General features: G+C 41.2%; 1 protein-coding gene across 1 annotated transcript in view; it reads left to right on the top strand.

Moving 5' to 3' along the window:
• LOC109529648 (CUB and sushi domain-containing protein 3-like) overlaps window positions 1–20,011 on the top strand; it is a 447,797-nt gene that overhangs the window by 89,337 nt on the left and 338,449 nt on the right. The window contains exon 4 of the mRNA XM_019893029.1: window positions 8,014–8,208. Coding sequence (XP_019748588.1) covers window positions 8,014–8,208 — 195 coding nt within the window. The remainder of the gene's footprint in view (window positions 1–8,013; window positions 8,209–20,011) is intronic.

Raw genomic sequence — 20,011 nt, 5'->3', positions numbered from 1 at the left:
AGCCCCAATGAATGAAATGCTGAGCGAGGCAGCAACTGACCTGAAAGCTAAGATCATGGCAAGAATGAAGGCTGGGCAACCTAGAAACCAATTACAACGGCTATATGAAGTACCACCTGAAAGTGTCATGGAAAGCGTGAATGCACTCAGGGCGATCCCTACCGTAATGATCACGGAAACCAATGAGCTGATATACGCTTCAGCATCAGTGATCCGAGAGATGCTTTCCTATAAGAGCAACCATGGGACCCACGAGATACATTATCCACCAAGGGAAAGACGGTTGGAGGCTAAGATCAAGGCAGCTTGGAAAGATGTGAGTCAATTGACGGTGTGTGATGAAAAGGCCGATACCCGACCGAGAGGTACATCCAGATGACCATACCTGAAGCACTCGAATCTGCGAAACAAAGGCTCCAAGCCTTGTCCAGTCGCCTAAAGAGGTACATGAAAGAGAATGAGGCCAGACTGTTGCTGTTTGCAACACAACCTGCGAATGTGTACGCTCAGTGGCAGGGTTCTAACAGCAGAGCAGAAACTGAAAGTGGAAACTGAAAGGTACTGAAAGGCACATGGGAGAAAGAGGCCGCATATAACAGCAGTGCACAATGGCTGTTGACTCTGAGAGAGGAGCACAGCAACCTCCCTGAACAGAACCCAGTTACCATAACAGTGGCAGACATACAGGAAAGAGTCTCAGATATGAAAAACTGAACAGCACCAGGCCTGGACATGGTCCACACCTACTGGCTAAAGAAACTCACAGCACTCCATGAGCGCCTAGCAACACAAATGAACCAGGGATGGGACTCACCCAGGATGGCTAACCGAAGGGCGAACGATCCTGATCATGAAGGATCCCTCAAAGGGTGCAGTCCCATCCAACTATCGGCCAATAACCTGTCTCTCCACAACATGGAAGCTCATGTCAGCAGAGAAGGGCATTGATATAGATACCAGAGGAGCCAAACATCAGCTCCTGATTGACAGAACAGTCGCACAAGACTGCAGGTCCCGACATACAACCTGTGCACAGCCTGGATTGATGACAAGAAAGCCTATGACTCGATGCCACATACATAGTATACCACAAGCCAATGGCAACCTCGAACTGGCAACAAGGAAATCAGCTACGGCCAAGTACCTCCAGCGGGTGAGGCAAGTCCTCAGAAGCCAGCTCAATGTCAAGAATAAGACTCGGGCAATAAAGAGCTCTGCCCTGCCAGTGATCAGATACCCTGCAGGAATAATAAGGTGGCCAAAGGAAGAGATTCAGACCACGGACGTTAATACCCGAAAGCTCCTAACCATGCATGGAGGGTTCCATCCCAAATCCAGCACCCTGAGACTGTACGCAAGCCGAAAGGAAGGAGGCCGGGGACTAGTGAGTGTGAGAGCCACTGTCCAGGATGAAACATCCAAGCTCCATGAATACATCAATGAGAAGGCCCCAACGGATGACGTACTCAGAGAATGTCTCAGTCAATGGGGAACTGAGGATGAGGTGCTGGAAGAGGGACCATCATGGGAGGACAAGGCCCTACATGGGTTGTACCACCAGACCATAACTGAAATGTCTGATCTCAAGAAGTCCTATCAGTTGCTCGAGATGGCTGGCCTGAAGGACAGCACAGAGACACTCATCCTGACTGCTCAGGAGCAGGCCCTGAGCACCAGAGCCATTGAGGCCCAGATATAAGACCCAAGGTGTAGGTTGTGCAAAGAGGCACCTGATACGATCCAACACATAACTGCAGGGTGTAAGATGCTGGCAGGGAAAGCTTACATGGAACGCCATAACCAGGTGGCTGGCATAGTCTACCGAAACATCTGTGCGGTGTATGGACTGGAAACCCCAAGGTCAAAATGGGAAACACCTCCAAAAGTGGTGGAGAATGACCGAGCGAAGATCCTGTGGGACTTCCAGGTATAGACTGACAAGATGGTAATGGCGAACCAACCAGATATCGTGATCATAGATAAAGGGCAGAGGATAGCCATTGTAGTGGATGTAGTGGTCCCAAGTGATGGAAACATCAGAAAGAAGGAAAACGAGAAATTAGAGAAATACCAAGGGCTAAGAGAGGTTCTGGAGAGAGCCTGGAACGTAAAGGTGACAGTAGTGCCTGTGGTGGTCGGAGCACTCGGGGCAGTGACGCCCAAACTAGATGAGTGGTTGCAACAGATCCCGGGAACAACATCGGACATCTCAATCCAGAAAAGCGCATTGCTGGGAACAGCAAGGATACTGCGCAGAACCCTCAAGCTTCTTGGCCTCTGGTAGAGGACCCACCCGAGTTGAATGTGGGACGGACACCACCCAAGGGGTGAGACGAGGATTTTATATATATACCATATTGGTCCGAATATAAGACGGCCCTGATTATAATACGACCCCCTCTTTTTCAAGACTCAAGTTTGAAAAAAGACTTTTTGAACACTAAATTAATTTTTATACAGAAAATAATTACAGTACATCTGAAACAAATGATTATAACAATAACAATAACAACATATTTGAGACAAAAAGCATGTTATTTTGCCTCATTCAAATCTAAAGTGCAATGACATTCATAAATGAATGGCTTCTGGTTTTTGAAATGTAAATTACATCATAACTTCTCCTCAGCTGCTGGTTAACCTGGCCGATCATCGACCCACTTTTCTCCAGATTGTCACTACGTTTCTCCATTTTCTGTTATCTCTTCTATTATTTTCTTCTCCTTTCCTTCTTACCGCTATTTTTTATTTTTCTTCTTCGTCCTACCGCTATTATTATTTTTATTCATCGTGGCAGGGGTTCACTTTGGCCTGGGGAGTCAAGTTCATCATTCACTTCATTGATATCTGGCGCCATCTAGCGTCGTGAATGGGTATAACGTCTTGACCCCGAATATAAGACGACCCCCACTTTTTCAGTCTTATTTCAATGCAAAAAACACCGCCTTATATTTGGGCCAATAGGGTACACTGTATATGTAACCAGGTGAACCATACTTAGACTTTTGTAGTGAAGGCTGCCTTGTTTAACAAATGTAGCACTGACACTTTAAGAGCACGCTTAATAAAAACACGCGGGAACATATAGCGCGAGCGAGAATTAGACCAGGAAGTGAGGGGAGGATGACATGCATGTAAAGGAAGATAGTCACTGAACTGTGTATGCCGCTCGTCCCAACTTGATACACCCAGAATCGTCAGTTTCACCCTGGCGATATTCAGAGCAAAATATCGTGGTTTGGAGTTTGAAATCTGCCGCTAGTGAGCCGTGTGAACAGCTGTACAGCAGGGAGATCGTTTGTGTTTTTCCACGTGTTTTGTATGCACCCAACACGGCGGAATTGTCTTTAATCTGTTCGAAAATTTGATTTGATCTCTTAGATCCTTTTTTCAAACTCTTAAAATTCAGTTAACATCTCAGTCTTTCATCTTAATGCTGTACTAATTTTTATTGTTCAGTCGGGAATAAAGCCCACATAAAAATTATTTTGTGTTCAGTCCAGTCTTTCCAAAGACCCGGCTACACACACACACACACACACACACACACATATACATATATATATATACACACAATGTTAACACACACTAGCTTTCATGTCAGTAATTTATTTCGTACAGTCATTTATTTGGTGGAGAGTTTTATGGCTGTTGCTTTTGAAATGTCACTACTGTATGTAGTCATTTCTACCATGACATATTGCTCATCCTCGTTATGTAGCTCCGGCGCTATCCGTCCTATACATTCACATGCCTGAAAATGTTCAATGCTGGCGGACAGAGCAAGCTGATTGAATCATACATGTAATTAAGTGCATTGACTTTGAAATCCAGTCATGGGCCCCGCCAGAGGGAATCTAATTTCTCAACTGCCATGTGAATGTATATCAAACATATTACAATCCAAAAAGTTTCAAACCCCAAATATACATCAATTGTGACAAAGCAGGCTTAACCCAAAATGGCCTTCAAGAGGTCAAGCTGTATTTAGAAAAATGAGGAAGGCTGACTTCACGTCACAAACACACAGGGAGTCTTAGTTCCCTCGTAGCTTTACAAGTGACAGGTATAGGCCGTAGCTGTGCTCAGTAACTGTGTCAATATGTTTCAAAAACATTTCTGCATTCCTTGTTGAAGGTTGTGTTTGAAGTCAAAATGTCTTCAAATCGGTCTGCCATTACTTGAGTACCATTTCGACCTGCCATTTTTGGGACAAGACTTGAAAACAAGTCCATGAAACATAATCGTTTCGAGTGAAATGTATTCCGTTTGGGTTTCTGTGGCAATGCAGTGCGTCCATCTCATTTGCCATGTGATGAAAAAAAAAACAAACATGAGCTCAGTATTTGCCTTGTCTGATCGAAAGTTCTGCTCAGTAGTCCGTCAAAGCGTCTCACTCGTAAGCCAGAGTGTCACTTGGCACATGTGGCTGCTGTGGAGAAATAGCGCAAACACCACCTCTCTGTGTCAAAAATCCATCTTCTTCAAAGACCTTCAGGGGTGTCAAAGTCAAATGGACGGAGGGCCAGATAAAAATTTTTGCTGCAAGCCGAGGGCCGGACTGATCGAATGTTCATTGAAAATTTTAAAAATGACCACATATTGTTTATTGAACCAAATTTAATTGACTGAAAACCTAACAAATACATTCCAATACGGTCAGATAAATAAAGCAACATTTTTTTATGGCTATGTCAGTAAACTTTAATTTTCAACAGGCACAAAAAAATTCCCTTTGAAAAAAAATCCCCATAACATGAATGAAAGAAGCCGATATTATTCAAGGTTTCACTTCTTTGAGGCTGAGGCTGATACTCGGTGGTGTCTTAACTTTTCTACAAGTTCATCAATATTTGGGGTCAGGCTCTGAGCTGAGCAAATCCTCAACATTGAGTGAGGGTGTTCAGCAGTAAATCGACTTCTGTGTGATGTTTTGTTCAGCTTCATCAAAGAAAATAGTTGTTCACACACGTATGTGCTGCCAAACTTTCGACAACGTTTGAGCAGCCTGGATGCGCAGCGGGACCACTGTGTCGGGGAGGAAACCGTCAAACTGCGCAGCACGCACTGCCGTATCTTTGCAGAAACACTGCAATTGTGTTTCTGCTAATGCTCACGTTTAAAAAGAGTTGTTTTTTTTCGGGGTAAACTTCGTCACAAACTTTAAGTATACCGTTTTTAATGAAATCCCCCTTCCCCCTCCATGTCCATGTTCTTGTTTGCGTGTTTCGTTTCATGATGTCGTCTCAGATTACACTATTTCAATCGCGCCACAGCCCTGCGATTGGCTGGCAACCAATTCAGGGTGTCCCCCGCCTACTGCCCGGAGACGGCTGGGATAGGCTCCAGCACCCCCCGCGACCCTAGTGAGGATCAAGCGGTTCGGAAAATGAATGAATGAATCGCGCCACACTTTCTCCACACAGAAGACACACAGGTTTTCCAGCTACGTCCATGTACATGTTCTTCGACTCTCACCTTGTTTGAAACCCGCGGTTCTCAGTGTCCACCTTCCGTTTTGCCATTTTTGATGGGTATCTGAAAGCTAATGTCACTGTTATGGGAACGACTGCTAGACTAATAAATATTTAAATAAAGCGGCCGACTGCTTGGCACGTCACCGTTGCATTGTGGGAAATGTAGTTTTGGTGCGTGTAAAAGATCTGCGGGCTCTCGGCTTGCTGCGGTCCGCGGGCCGGTTCTAATAATAAATCAATATCATCCCAGGGGCACTTTGACATATGTGTATTAGACACACAAGTGAAATAAATAGCTCAGCCTCTGAGAAATCTTGCACCCAACTAGCTTATTTTGCTACTTCGCAGAACTCACTCGTTGCCTGTGTAATGTGGATGAATGCAAGTTCATCTCTCTCTCTCTCTCTCTCTCTCTCTCTCTCTCTCTCTCTCTCTCTCTCTTTATGTTTTTAAAGATTTCCTATTTGGTGCTAGGTCAGGCAGAATGGAGGCTCTGTACACCTTTAATACCGGAACAGTTTTTCTTTGCAAGTGGTTTTTAATGGACTGCTTCTGTGGTTATTTATAATGTGATGGCTATCGAGGAAGTAAACAAATTGGCAGAAAGATAGACAATTAAAACAAAGCATTATGTAAATTTCAGCTGTCACCATTGAATACTGTCCCAATTGAATTAAAAAAAAAAAACAATGTACATTTTTATTGCAATTTTTGTTGTTGTTGTTTATTTGCTATTCTTTAATAATTAAACAAAACAGCAGAAATCCTGAGGGTTCTCGTGTTAATTTATCTGCATCGTTTTGACCTTCATGCAGACCCACAGTGGCCATTCTGGATCACCGGAAGGATTCTCAGTTGGCCATTATACTTTGTGGGCTGTTGTTCCAGCCCGGAAAGCCGATTCTTATGGCATGCTGGTTCTTGCCAGCCAATCACAGGGCACACATAGACAAACAACCATTCATGCTCACACTCACACCTACAACCAAATTTAGAGTTTTCCATTAACCTGCCATGCATGTTTTTGGAATGTAGGAGGAAACTGGAATACCCGGAGAAAACCCACACAGGCAGAAGGAGAACATGCAAACTCGACACAGGAAGGCCGGAGGCCAGATTTGAACCCACGACCTCTGCACTGTGTGGCGGACATGATAACTAGTCGACCACCATGCTGCCTTCACGCAAATACATTGTTAAATAAAATTCAAATGACTAAGTCGCTCAATCAATCAGGCTCTATTTTGCTCCCTCTTCTGATCAAATCGGTGATCCAGAATCATTTTTTTTCAAACTTGATGATCACTGATTGCTAATCGACCCCAAAAACCCTGCTCACATATTGCCTAATACACACACACTCACACAAGTGGAGGGGCGGAGCGCCACAGAAGATGAATGCCAAATAGTAAATGTAAAATGAGTATAAATCAAATAAAATGGTAAGAAAAGGTGCTGCTAAAACAATATCAGAAAAATGCACTCACAGAGAAACGACACAGGTGACAAAGGCGCAAAAGAACTGTTGTTTAATAATTGTGGGACTAATATAAAAATAATTTGTGCACAAAAATATATGGCCATTCAATGCAAAACTGATCATTTTATGAAAAAGGTCAAGTAGTGGTTGAACCCGGCGCAAGAGACAATGGACAGTTATCCTGAAGTCGGATTGAATTTTCTTTTAGGCAGGAAATACGTTTCAAAAATACTCTCAAAAACCTTCCAGTATATTATAAGATGGTAATGAGAATACTAAATCATATTTTCCTTTAAAGAGAACCCCAAAATGTTCTTCACAGTTGTATGATCTATGAGGCTCCACTCGTCTAAATACGGCATTCTGATTAATATTGCATTTGTGGAACATGAATTAAATAGTAAATTCCATTGTTGTCCATCTCTATGCCACTTGCTGTCGACTGCAAATTGACATCAATGTTGCTCAGGGCTCAGATAACAAACAATCATGAATCAGCTTCAGAAAACAAGTTTTCCAACCTAAGTGAACAGTGTCACTGAGTTTTTCTTCATCACTATCCACCCTTGGTATTTGTTCACAAGAAGCCTAGAAGAGTTTACCCTTCCAAAACAATAGACCACAATGTCTCCATGTGACTGTCATGGCGCAACATTTAAAGGAAATGAGAGAAGACATTTTGATTGGCAGTCAATGTCGGCTGTGTTCATGCCCACACTTTTAAATACGTTGGCTTGCACATGTTGAAATTACAAATGTTTGGTCCAACTCACCTCCTTGCAGATTGACTCCAACCAATTAGCACAAAATGCTTCAAGAGAAAAACTCCACCATTTTAATCAAACAATATGTACATGTAAAAATAAGTCGTCGTAGTTAATGTTAACAATTCCTAGCCCCCTGTGTTAGAGTTAATGTACATACATTGTCTTTCTGCTCAAAATTCCAGGTAGAAATAATGTGTTGAGCTATTACCACAACCACCATCGTATTTTCCATAGCTGGTTCAACAATTTCTCTCTCTCTTTCTCTCGCTCTCTCTCTCTCTCTCTTTAGAGCTTTGGAGCAGCTCATGTGGATATCCGGGCATTCCACCTAAAGGCATACTGAATGGAACTCAGTTCAATGTAGGGGCGAAGATCCGTTACAGGTGTATCTCTGACTACGTCCTGGATGGCCATTCATTGCTCACCTGCGTCACCAATGCAGCTGGTGTGTCCGTATGGGACTTCCCTGTGCCAATGTGTAGAGGTAAGACTCTTAAGCAGTGTGATGTTGTCATTGTAAAAGGATCAACCACATCATCTGTCTTATAGTAGATTCACTGTATGTCCTGTACAAAAAGTAGCTTTAAGACATTCGTAAGGCAAATTTACCTAGTATGGAAATATGGAATTTTACTCCTCTAGAAAATATTTTGACATTTCGGGAGTGCATCCATGTTTGTATTAACAAAAACAAGAGTAAGTGAATGGTGACGACTGAGCTCATATTTCGCGCTCACTTCAGTCATTATATTTTCATAGAAATGTGCTGAATTGATTCAGTGTTGTTTTGACTTTTTTTTCCATCTTTACCTGGAAGATGCTGATGTTTCAAAGCGGTGGAATTATTTACGGTTCTTGTGGTTACAGAAGTGACCATAAATCGGTGTAGACAAATTGAATTTCTTTGAAACAGGTTTTGAAGCCCTCCCTCCCCCCATTTAGTTTATTTGAAAGCTGTCCCGTCAAGCAAAATACAGCATTACATCGTTTTTTTAATCTTTAGTAATTTAACATGGCTGATTACGCTGAAAGCAAAAAAAATGAAAGTAAGTACCGTTATTTCCTGCACTATAAGGCACTTCGGATTATAAGGCACACTTTCAATGAATGGCCTATTTTAAAACTGTTTGGATATATAAAGCGCATAGAAGAGAAGCTACAATACTGACTGTGGTTGCGTTATGCATCCACTAGATGGTGCTTTGCTAAAGGGAATACAATACAAAACAGCTTTATTTACATAGAGCAGTGGTTCTTAACCTGGGTTCGATCGAACCCCAGGGGTTCGGTGAATCGGTCTCAGGGGTTCGACGGAGCCGCTGCCATGGAGGTTAAGACATACCCAACTCAACATGTCAATTAGTTATGACACGCCCACTTGGCCATCACTTGCTGTAGATGATCACATTACATTGCTTGTCCAATCAGTGCTGCGGGAAAGTTCGCTCAGCAGCCAACGTGCGACTGTCGTGATAATACGTCGTTAAAAAAAAAAAAAAAAGAAAAAGAAAAAAAAACTGAAAAAGTACTTGTCTGTTTGACTGTGTGTTGGCGAATGCACATGTCAACCCTTTTTAGTCACAATTAGTGAATGCTAATAATCACCACTAGATGGCATCGGAACATTAACTGGGAAACAATGGGGAATATAAAGAGAGTCATAGTCTTCGTTGCCTCGGATTAGAGGGCGCACTGTCGGCTTTTGTGAAGAAATTGAATGCTTTTAGGTGCGCCTCATAGTGTGGAAAACACTAAATGTATGTTTAGTGTGCCGGATAGGCTTGAGAGGGTTATAAGTTGGGAGAGTGAATATAATCAATGTGTTGTCAATCCCACCCTGCTTGGAAGTGTCCCCCAATTTAGAAAGGATCTCAGAAATGATTTAAAGAATGGATTAAAGCAGGGGCCCCCAACCTTTTTTGCCCCACGGACCGGTTTATGTCAGACAATATTTTCAGGGACCGGCATTTAAGGTGTGGTGGAAATAATACAACAAAATAATATGGTATGAGCTGCATGAAAATGGTGGCGTTTTCGAAATATAATAATAAACACAAGGAGCGTCTAATCTGGCCGCAACACTCCGATCGCTATGGCAATGTTTAATGTCTTCAAAATACGATACAACGCAAATTCAAAGTGCATGAAAATGACGACTCACCACAGCACCGAGCTTGATTTTCTGCAACCAGACGGTCCCATCTCTGGGTAATAGGAGACAATGACACCTCAAGTGTGTGGTCTATGTCCAGTCTACTTCGTAATTTTGTTTTCGTCGCCGTTGCTGCAGAAACCCCCACTACCACACAGGTAGGATGTCGGAAATAGCAACAGTGCTATTGCGGCGATCTCAGAGTATTCAGCCATAACTTTAATCCAGTTGTCTAATAAAACGGAATTAAGGCAAGTTCTTTCTGTGCGGCCCGGTACCAAATGCCCGGCGGACCGGTACCGGTCCGCGGACCGGCGGTTGGGGACCCCTGGATTAAAGCACAACGCAACCTAATCATACTCTGTGGCCACCTGCACAATGGCGAAATGACATAAGATTATGTGGCTAGCTACATCAGGTCACAGAGACAAGACTTTTTCTCATGTTTAGCAGACCATTAAAAGAAACACACAATTTCTCAGTTATTCATATACTATAGCTTCAAACCTTGAGATGAATGGCATCTTAAATTCATCTGTACAGCAGAGAGAAAAGGCCCTCTGAAGATTTGACACATTATTCATTTGGCACAGGCACATCTAGCTGAAATATTAACCATCACCTTTTTAATCTTGCTGGAGCTGGGAATACTCTTCAACAATTTGACTGAGTTTGTTGGGTATCAGTTGTTGGGAACATTTCAATTATTCTGCTTTTGGTCAACTGCAATAACTATATGCTGTGCTGTTTACATTGACTCTCTGTACTTCTGAGGAGCTGATTATTGATAGCCCTGATACATTAGCACGGCACGACAGATATGGATGTTTTTAGGCCGATGCTGATTCCAATATTTGGTAGACAACTGAGTAATTGGCCAATTATTTTGAGTAACATAAAATGAATAACTTCTCTTTTTGGTCCCTTCAAAGTCACAAAAATAATGATATGAATTGCAGGCAAACCATGTGATTGTTTTACCATACTTAATCCTATAATATTTGTTTAACTTTAAACATGCAAAAAGAATGAACTGATGAGTTTAGCTTTTAATTTAGGCCATAAATGTATGCAGTGCCTTAGCCATATATGTGAAGGTACTGGCAAAACATAATTTCTGAATGATGCCCTTTAACATCGCATTTCTTCTGCACCGTTATTTCCGTTGCCTTTAAGTGATGATTTAAAAAAAAAAAACAGATGCCGTTCTACAAGTCTAAACATGTCATCTTTGACAGAGTCGCATTTGAAATATACTCCATGAAAGAGACAATTTTATCACTCACAATAATAACACTAATAAGACACACTCAACTCAATTTTATTTATCAGAGCACTTTAAAACAACCCCCTCTGCTCACAAAGTGCTGTGCAAGGAGCAAAAATGAGTCATACAACAACAAAGGCAGTTAAAACAATAAATTAATAACATAAAAAAAAAACAGTGACACACCACAAAACACGAAAACAATTCAGAGTCGCATGCTGAGTCAAAAGCCAAACAATAAATGTGTTTTAAAGATGGGCAAATAGAGCGTTTGCCTATTGTTTAACGGGAGGTAATTCCAAAGTGAGGGATAAATCTCTCAGTGATGTAAATATCACAATATTCAACACCCATACCGCATATTGCTTGTTTTTCCCAATATGGTGCAGCCCTAATTCACACAGTATAATGATCTGTCAGCCTTTCATGTCCTTTACTTACTGCCTAAAATGACCAAATGTCCAAAATATGCAAAGTCCGACAAATTGCTGTGGAAGTGTTTTTCTATTGGGTGGCAGCTTTGGAGTGTGCATCTGAGTTTTGTATGGATGAGATGCCAGTTCAAATTCTGTGCACATCATTGCACGCTCTCAGATAAACTGCTCTGACTGTTCGTAATTAAATAATGTACACAAAGTCTGTAACTCTACCTGGCTTGCAGTCTCAGTGTCAAAGAGCCTTTATTTTCCACCCTGCCATTTTAAATAGCATCTTGTCCAAATTACGATAACTGGAGCCCATCCTAGCTGACCTACTGTGAAAGGCAGTATACACCTTGGACTAGTCACCGGCCAACTGCGGGAGAGTAGCCTTTTCATTTCTTAATTTCTAACCAACAACCAGATATAAAAGTGATATCATCTTTTAATCTTTCAACAAAAATCTAAAAATTCCAAATTTTCTTTCAGGTAAAGTTTTAGCTTGCTCTCTTCAGTGTGCTGCGTAGTGAAATATAGTGCTGTGAAAAACTATTTGACCTTTTCCCAAATTTCCTTCACAGCTCAGTTTCACTGCCCACACCTGTCATGTCTGATGACTTTCATACCTGTTTGATTAAGAAATAATGTCGCTACTATCTGTCTAACAAAGTAAAGTTGGGCAAAATATCTCAAAAAGATGCAACATATGCCCCCCCCCCCCCACTAAAAATACCCCAAAAACAAAACCTAAAAAAAAACAAAAACAAAGAAAGAGACATGTGTGAGTCTGGAAGCAAACAAAGCCATTCCTAAAGCTTGAGGTCTCCAGTGAACCACAATGAGAAACAATTTCCACAAAGACATTTAGAAAAATGGAGGAGTGCTGAGCCTTCCTTAAAGTGGCCACCTGACAGAAATTACCCAAGACTTATCGTATTTGTAGTCAAGACCACACCAAATGAGGCCAAGACATTATGGAAAACTCCGGTCCTCATGGGCCACTATCCTGCATGCTTTGGATTTTCCCCCTCATCCAACACACCTGGTTGAAATGATCAGGACATGCTATCTTTATCAGGTGTCTGCAGAGCTTGCTGATGAGCTAAACAAAAAGGACACTTTCCCCCCAAAGGAACACTTGTGTTCTGTTTGCCGGAAATCAAAGCCTGGATGGCATCAACTTCTTGAAATTATGGTTTGGTCACACTGGCCTTTGTACACTTCACCCTGTTAACTTGGGCCGGCTGGCATCTTATCTGAAGCCAGCAGGTTAGAATTTGGGCTTCAAATAAGACAGTGATTTTAAATTGGACCGGCAAAGTGGTGCTGCTGTTAAAGCCATCTTTTTTTCTTTTTATGTCTCAGGCAGCTGGCTAAAGTAAAGCCTCTCCTTTCACAACAACATTTAGAAACAGTAATGCATGCCTTCGTTACATTGCGACTGGATTTGAATGTAGAGGGAGCATATAACTCCAATTCTGGCCTCCCCTTACTAGCTCCCGTATGTTTTAGAATTCATTTCAAGATTCGTATTCATCTTGAAATGGTGTCGCTGCACCTTTCTTTCTTCTCCGAGACCTCCAGCTCTACATACCTTCGCAGTGTCTCAGGTCAGAGGACCAGACGCTACTGGAGGACAAAGCGGAGCCTCACAGGGGATCGAGCATTTTCCGTTGCCAGCCCCTCCCTTTGCAGTATGCTTCCATTAAACGTTAGGCACGCCACCTCTCTGTGTATCTTTAAAACTCGTCTTAAGACACATTTTAATATTTTGGCTTTCGCATCGGCATTGTTTTTGTGCTTTATTGTGTTTACTGTTTGTATATCTTTGTTTTCATATTTCAGATTTTTACTTTATGTACAGCACTTGGTTTGCAGCTGTGCTTGTTTTTAAAGTGCTCTGTAATCAAAGTCCAGTTCAGTTTCATAAAAGAGAATGATAATAATAATAATAATAATGCGTTGAATAATTTGCTAAAAATTGGTCCTCCAAAGGTGAATTGCACTTCTCAACCCATTCATGAATGTATATATGATAGACATACTTTTTCAGAGGGGACATGCTGGAAAAAACAAAAAGCTGCAGCTGGAGAGTTCATGGTCATTTAAAGGAGTGTGTTAGCACATGGGCCCGAAATTGTGCTTTTACAGGCCAGGCCACCTCTTGAGTCCTCTTTCCCCTCATCTAAAGCCAGTGCGTCTCCTGTGTGTTAGCAGATGGTCTTTTGATCTCATGTCCTAGGAGATCCTGCCCTCCATGCTCACCAATTGTTTCATACAGCAAAACATACTGTACATTTCCCCGATTTACGAAACTAACTGTCTTGTCGCGGTCCTTTATTCATTTATTTTTTTTACCCTTGTGCCCTTTTATCTTATTCCAAATGCTTATCTTCTGCAGACCAGAATTTGTGTGCATGTGGGTGTGCGTTGTGCATGACATTTGAAGAACTGAGCTATAGGGTAAAAATTGTATTTTCAGACAATATCTCTATTCCCCAAGCCTGCTCTGTTCTTATAGAAGCATTGTAAAGCAGTGTTCCACACATGTTTGACAGTGACAGTCTCCTTGCAACATATTCTCCCTCCTCCTGCTATTTGATGCCATTTACAATCTTTATGATACTTCTCAGAAAATGTGAGAGTTGTGAATCCATTTATGTGTGTGTGTGTGCGTGTGTGCGTGTGTGCGTTTGTGTGTGTGTGTGTGTGTGTGCGCACGCTCGCACTCTAATAGTCAAAGTGTAGTTGGAAACATTTCATCTTTTGCATCATTTGATTAATAACCGGTACTTAATACTAGTCACACGTGTTTAAAGGGTCATCTCTCTTCACTCATAATGGAATATACATCATCTTGTGTTTTCCTCATTGACAAGAAAAAGGAAGAAGACACGCTTGAAGGGATGTAATGCTGAGCATGAACTGTACTGTATTAAGAGAGCTGGAGAAAGAAAGAGCAAAACAGGCTCAGTGATCTCCAAGGGGAACAGCTGTGTGATGGGAAATTAATCATTCTAATAACGAAATGCCGCTACTCATTGGACCGGTGGTGGCTCGTACAGTCAGTCCTTGCACGATACACATGCATGTGGCACTGTTGGGTGCTGAATTCCACAGCCCATAGCAAGTCATGTTTAATCCCTCCCAACCCCCAAAAATGGATTTGCGTCAGCCGGCATCATTTCCGGTTGGGCTTCGACCGAGTTGAGTGTCTTCTAATCGGAACTTTCCCGATCCGATATGGCTGCCACAGGAGACGTTTCTTCGGCAGGCTGCTGTTGCAAATCTACTATAGTGTCATCTTCATATTCAAATCAATGGAGTCACTTCAATATAAGATAGGAGAATGTGGAGCCGGCATCGGCGTGCAAAGCCCAATTTTGGGAGTGCTGAATTACCCCTAAATTAAATCCAAATACCCTTAAAATTTGAGAGATTTTGATATTTTATTTACTGTATGTCCTTTTTTAAAAAGCAAGGATTAAAACCATACAGTGTTTGGTAGAAACACTATTTTAACAACAAAAATACAGTACTGCCTCAAAAATGGTTGAAGCCACTCGCACCTCTTCTGAACTGAGCTCCAAGGTTTCCAGTCATATGAAAAAAAGTGATGCAGGTTTGTTTATTTATTTATATAGTGCGAACTCAGTGAGCTTCACATAATTTAAAATGTAACATTTAAAAGCATTTACAAACAAGAGAGTCAGACATTTGAAAGCCAAGGAAATGAATAAAAAGTAGGTTACTTAAATTACTAAAATAATGTATGGTCCGAAAACAAGATTAAGGATTTAAAAAAAAAAAAAAAACGTTTTAAAATTGCTTTAAATAGACCAGAATCATAGATATGTATGGGGACAAAAAAAGCATAGTTTTTAACACATATTCAAAGGCATTTACACTTAGGGCTGATTTCACATCTGTTGGCATCATAACAGCCAAATGCTACTTCACCATGTTTGCTTTGAATTCTGGGTTCCACTAATTAACCCGAGTCTTCACTCCGCAGAGCTCCATTGAGTCTATATTCAATGAGTATTTCTTAAAAGTATTTAGGACCAAAACCATTCAGTGATTTGTGGAGACCAGAAGCAAAACTTGACTCCAATGGCCCTCAGATCATCCGCCCGTGAACATGGCTTAAAAACTGGCACATCTTCATTTTTGTGCCAGGGCAAGTCTAATCTAGAGTGTTTGTTACCGCGATGCACCTCTCAGGGGGTTGCGGTGCACAGAGCTGCTGTGACCCAGACACACCAGAAATCTTTGTGGCAGAAAGTAGATTGAGCTCAACGTAAAATCAAGCAGATCAATATTTTCATGCCGGGGCAAGTCTCGTAGTTTTGTGAATTTGGTAGATGCACTATGCTTCGGTGGGTGAGGAAGTTGTCACATGCTGATGCACATTTCGCCATTTGCGGACAAAAAGTCGACAAAATTTTACACTACCCAAAAGCAGATCTTACTTGTGGTGCAGGTGGTGTAATGCGATTTTGGTGGATTTGATCAAGGCGTAGGCACACAAATTCAGTGGATTGGCATGGCATGGGACAATCCCTCTGAATCATTGCAAAAATCAATTCATTGAATGAATTATCTCAACGGCAACACCCTGATTACCAGCACATCTTTTTTTTTTGAGGGAGGGGGGGAGGACACACGGATGCAAGGCAGCCTGTCCCACATGCAACAGACTACATAATCCACAAGGAGAGATATTGCGGTTGATCTGCCAATGTCATGCACGGACCCCGTAGAGTCTGTTTCTGTTTCCGCAATTCAAGGCACAGCCCGCGCTGCGACCACCCTGATTTGAATGCAAATGTGTGATATCGCTACGATTGGCCGGGACTCTCCTAGGTTCTAGCCCACAATGCCCCATAATGCCGAATTTTACCTTTGCAAAGTCTAACAAAATACCAAAAGAAAGAAACCTCCTCCCATGCACACAGTTAGACTGCGCGGAACTAGACTTGGCACTGGGAATGAAAATAGGGCCCCAAGAGTTAACTAACAGCATGCCTCTTTCGCTGTGAGGCATGCAACGAATTATTGGCTGCCCTGTATGTCATTCAAGTTACACATTTCACAACGGATGACCGGGCGGAAGTCTCTTTTTTTTTTTTTTAACTCCTTCACTGCTGTTGACAGGTAGCTCTATGAATAGTATAACTCTGGGAGACCTGGCAGTGATGAAGTTAATACCAATGAGAGCTACAAACACTTGCTTCACACGTTACTGGTAGCTCAAGATCTACTTAATGGGCACTCCTGATAATTATATTAATTTGTTATAGACAATAACACAGCACCTTAATTGAAGTGTTGTCATTTGGGGACAATTATAGCTCTAGTTGCATGTCATCTGCATAGCGATGACATTGTGAAGAATTTGATCGGGCACATTACTTGACTTTTACCACTCAATATCAACACATTATTATCGTTACCAGGTCTTGTTTTTGCTGAATTTAACCATAGGTTATGTTTTGAGGTCGGGGTTAGTGGAATTTTTTTTTCTAGGTAGGAAACATTACAAGTGGTCAGACAATACTACTGTTCATTTCGAATTGCAATGAGAGAAGTATACTTTTGTGTACTGTTTTAAAATACTGCTCCTCACACTCCAGATTCTCTTCCTTTGACAATGCCACCGGTGCATTGCAAATCAAATAAACTTTGAAAGAGAATGAACAAAAAATAGCAGACTGATGACCGCTAACAACTTCCTGTGATGCAGGTCATGTGGCACCATAGGTTAAAAGTCACCTCCTTTTTTGTTTTATATTTTGTAAATACTTTTTTGTGGACGTGAGACTGACAGGGTGGTTCGGGCTCAGTGTACACATAAACCGATACAATATTAATGACAAACAAGTACACACAAAAATGTATTTTTTGTTTTTTTGTTTGTTTTTTTTTTTTTTGCTGTTTTGCTCCAACCGTGGTCCACTTTGGACCAGTCCGTGGACTACTGGTCAACCACAATCGACTGGCTCAGCACTCCTGCTGTACAAAGTGTAATACATAAAAATCTCTCTCCTCGAGTGGAAATATTGTTGTTTGTTGTTGTTTTTGTCTATGTCTTTATGGGCGTTTGCTTACTTTGCAAACTTTGGGCTCTGCTTTTATAAGGATAGGCCACTCTAGCCTTGGATTTTATTTCTCTCACTCAACTCATTTAATGCCAAAATGTAAAAATATGTTTACAAAACCCCATCATAGGTTTTTGCCATTGCTATAAATAAATAAATAAATAATAATAATAATAATAATAATAATAATAACAACAATAATGGGCTTTGCACACCTCCTCAGTCAGTATCGAGGCTGTTGGAATGATTTCAGTATGATAAATGACCAGTAGATGGCAGGAGTGACTTTGATCAGATCTTGGTCCACACACAGTGTGAGTTGGTGCGGGGTGTGGAACGTCGCGAGGTGACGCGTGGAAGCAGTGTGGTGTTGAGAACATGGATAAATACCGGCAACTAACTAGACAGCAGAATTTTTCAAAACCAAAAAAAAAATACAATGTCATCCTTGACGAACATGTGTGGCGGATGCTGGTCTATCAAGGAGGGGAAGCTGAATTTTGGCCTACATCATAAAATGTGTCTGTTTATTTATATGTGAATTCTACTCTCCGTTCCTTTTCAAGAAAATGATCTGTGTACAATAAAGCCCCCCAGAAATAAAAGATTAATGTGTAGCTAATCGTTTTCAACAACGAGAGTGTCGCTAAAATTATTAGAAGAAGTCTCCAGTTCAACTCAGAACAGAATGAGAATTGAAAAATGTTCCCACAGATGCCGACACCAAAAGATCGGTGATTGGCTCATTTCGCTGTCAATCAAAAAGAGATTCCGCCTCAGACAGATCATCCAATCATCATGCAGAAAAGCTCAGTGAAAAACACGTAAATTTTGCAATCGAAGAGAGCTGTTTTGTGTTGTTGATGTTCTTTAGTAGGAGAGCATTGTTTAGATATTTGAGGTATCACAGATGCAACAACAACAAAAAAGCATCAAAGTGAACGTTGTGCTTGAAATGCATCCTTTCACAAAAAGCTCTTTTTCTCAGATTTTTTTCTCTCAATCGAATATTATACCAATGTTCAACTGCTGTTTACTAAAGAATGGTGAAAGGCAGGAATGTACTTTTTTCCCAGATGAAAAAAGAGGGTTAAAGATCACCTTTGGTTGGTTCCATGCTTATATAGCTACAAAATTAATTTTTTTGTCAACCTTCAAAATTTATTAAAAATGGTAAAATCATGGCCGGCAGTGGCTCTCCCAGTTTGAGAAAGGCGTATAGCATTAAATGAGTGAAACAACTTTTGTACAATACATCTTTGTATAGTGCCTTCGCAGCAGCTTCAGCTGAAACAAAGGGTTTTACTGATCATGCATAATAAAATAACAATAAAACAACGGAACCATAACATAAAACACTGACACCAAAACAATAGTAACAACTTCCTACATAGGCCCTGTTGTTTGAAGCGGTTACAGGTGAGAGAAGAGCGAGTCAAAGACCAATATCCTGGATTTCATTGATTCCACTCTATTATATTTTGTTTGTACAGTAGTACCTCTACTTACAAAATTAATTGGTTCTGGAAGAAATTTCTTAACTAGAAAATTTTGTCAGTAGAGAAACGTTTTCCATCTAAATGACTTAATCCATTCCAAGCCCTCCAAAATTCAGACATAAATGTTTTCTAAACCATAAACATGCATCAAAATATGCAAAAATACATGTTACAATTAGATTATTGCACAATAAATGAGAATTCTGCATAATGTAAAAAACAAAGAATAGAGCGAAGAATAGAAATGATCGTCACTTAACTTTTAACTGTGTCCTCATCGTTTTTTGCCCTCTTTAGTTCATGTTCTCTATCAGAAGTGGTTTTGGCCTGGCGTTTTGTATGGCGTTTTGCAAGGAAGTGCTCCAAAGACGTTTGCTTTTGTCGGCTTTTAACAATCCTTCGAAAATTTCCAAGGCAAACATCAGCATGGTGAGCGATCGCCAGGCTGGTGAACACTTTTTCTGGGTCATTCACATTTACGTAAAGCTATCTGAACGGGGGCGAATGACGAGGACGCTGCATAAACACGTTCTATCTCCACACAGACACATGTGGTTGAGGTCCCTCTTAGCCAATGGGATGCCAGGAAGATGCTAGGTAATAGCCAATAGCAGAGCAGCTATAAGTATGTTGTGTTCACGAAACTCGGAGCTGCGACAAGCAGCCCATAGTGTGTTTTTACCTTTCGTATCTTGACATTTCTTTCGTAACAAGAGGCAATCTTTTCCTGTTGAGGCGTTTTGTAACTTGAAAATTTCGTACGAACAGTCGTTCGTAAGTAGAGGCACCACTGTACAGTATATCTTATGACTTCATGGGTGGTCAATTATTTTAGACACGGTGTGGTGA

Source organism: Hippocampus comes, unplaced genomic scaffold (assembly GCF_001891065.2).
Source record: "Hippocampus comes isolate QL1 unplaced genomic scaffold, H_comes_QL1_v1.1 scaffold94, whole genome shotgun sequence".
Lineage (NCBI taxonomy): Eukaryota > Metazoa > Chordata > Actinopteri > Syngnathiformes > Syngnathidae > Hippocampus > Hippocampus comes.
The sequence above is the reverse complement of the archived record's forward strand: the minus strand, read 5'-3'. Positions and strand labels throughout refer to the sequence as shown.